The 1,695-nt window shown below is 31.9% G+C and overlaps 1 protein-coding gene across 1 annotated transcript in view; it reads left to right on the top strand.

Moving 5' to 3' along the window:
- The window catches only part of MUC19 (mucin 19, oligomeric), a gene marked incomplete at its 3' end in the record, with an annotated part of 133,578 nt that overhangs the window by 129,839 nt on the left and 2,044 nt on the right, over nucleotides 1-1,695 (top strand). The window contains exons 99-100 of the mRNA XM_008567143.1: nucleotides 57-167; nucleotides 1,325-1,364. Of these exons, the coding sequence (XP_008565365.1) occupies nucleotides 57-167; nucleotides 1,325-1,364 (151 nt within the window). The remainder of the gene's footprint in view (nucleotides 1-56; nucleotides 168-1,324; nucleotides 1,365-1,695) is intronic.

Raw genomic sequence — 1,695 nt, 5'->3', positions numbered from 1 at the left:
TCAACAAGAAATGAAGGCAAATAATTATTTAGTTTTTCCCCCTCTTTACCTTCCAGATTGGTGCTTCGTTTGATGACCCCAGCAACCCATGTGTCTCCTACTCCTGCAATAGCACTGGCTTCGTTGCGGAGGTCCAGGACTGCCCAAAGCAGACCTGGTGTGCAGAAGTATGTCATCTTAACTAATGAGTAACAAGATCCACTTCTCATATTAAACATGAACGTAACCTCTCTTCTTCCTCATTTGAAAAAGTTTGCATCTTGCCAACAGATACAAATTTCTTGTACATTCCATAGTTCTTTAAACAAACACTGTATTAAGAGCCAGATGATTTCAGATATGTCTTTTATTGTTAAATATTTTTTTTTTAATCAAAGGCTCTCATACTCTGCAGGATCTGTGAAACTTAACTTAGTGCTATACTAGATGAAGTAGGTTATAGAGAGCATTTTGCTATTTTTATTGTTTTTTAATTTTTTTTTCTTAGTGGCTTGCCATAAAGGGGATCTGAACCCTTGATCTTGGTGTTATAAGACCATGCTCTAACCAAATGAGCTAACTGGCCAGCCCCCATTTTGCTATTTTTAAACAAACAAACAAACAAAATCCCATCGACACTTTTTATTAGCTCATGAACTCAGGTTAATCATTTTCTATAAAAATACAAATTTTCCATATAATCTCCACGTATGAGTGTGTGTATTGTTCAGATCTTTCTTTGTGCCAGTTTTCTTCATTTTTATGCCCCCAAATATAATGAGGTTTTGTATTTAGGAATGCTTAGGTTTAAGTTATTATGGGAGGTTTACATTTAAATTATATATTTTTTTTCAGAAAATATAATTAATAATATGAAGTTTCATTTTAGAACTCCAATACTAGATTTCAGTATTTATTGAGCTTTTACTTTGAGACAGTGAGAGGTTTGAAATTAATTATAACAGAAAGTGAAAAGTGCAGACCCTAACTGTGAGAAGGTTATAGTATCTAGCAGTGATATCATTGTTAAACTCTTTTTCAATTAAAATGTGAGGAATAATTTTTATTTTTTGCATGTTAACTTTAAGAAGAATTTAGCTTAAATATAGTTTTTTCTTTTGTACCTATTGATGAAAAATTTTAGACTAAAGACTCAATCTCATTTTTATTACTAAGCTTGCCTTTTTCCTTTCTAGCTCTTGCTTTAGCAGCTGAGATTCACATGTCCTTCTGTTCCATTTCTCCCTTTTATGATGCTATCTCAATACATTTAGAAATGCTGTATTGTCTATAGAAAAATTTGGCAGAAGTGTTCAGTCTTTTTTCTTTTCTCTTACCCCTATAGATAGACAGAATCTACGATTCAAAAAATTGTTGCTACACATGTAAGTAAAGTTAAGCTCTACATGTAGAGGAAATGTAAGCTGTTGACAAAAGTTTAGAGTGTCTTCTGAAAAAATATGGCTGATCATTAGTAGAAAGTCTCCTATATTATTAACACAATGGGTAATCTAACCTGCATGTATAAACTACCAATTGATATTTATATACTATGTATTACGTTTGTTCATTTATTTTGATTGCAGCATTCTTCCCAGTGAAGAATGAGGGATGTTTACAAGAAAAAATATTTAATTTTCATGGAAAAAAATTAGCTTGTTCTTCTAACATCAGCAAGTTATGTTATAAATTGATGCATTAGATCATAAGGATGAC

The sequence above is a fragment of the Galeopterus variegatus genome, unplaced genomic scaffold (assembly GCF_000696425.1).
Source record: "Galeopterus variegatus unplaced genomic scaffold, G_variegatus-3.0.2 Scaffold297, whole genome shotgun sequence".
Lineage (NCBI taxonomy): Eukaryota > Metazoa > Chordata > Mammalia > Dermoptera > Cynocephalidae > Galeopterus > Galeopterus variegatus.
The sequence above is the reverse complement of the archived record's forward strand: the minus strand, read 5'-3'. Positions and strand labels throughout refer to the sequence as shown.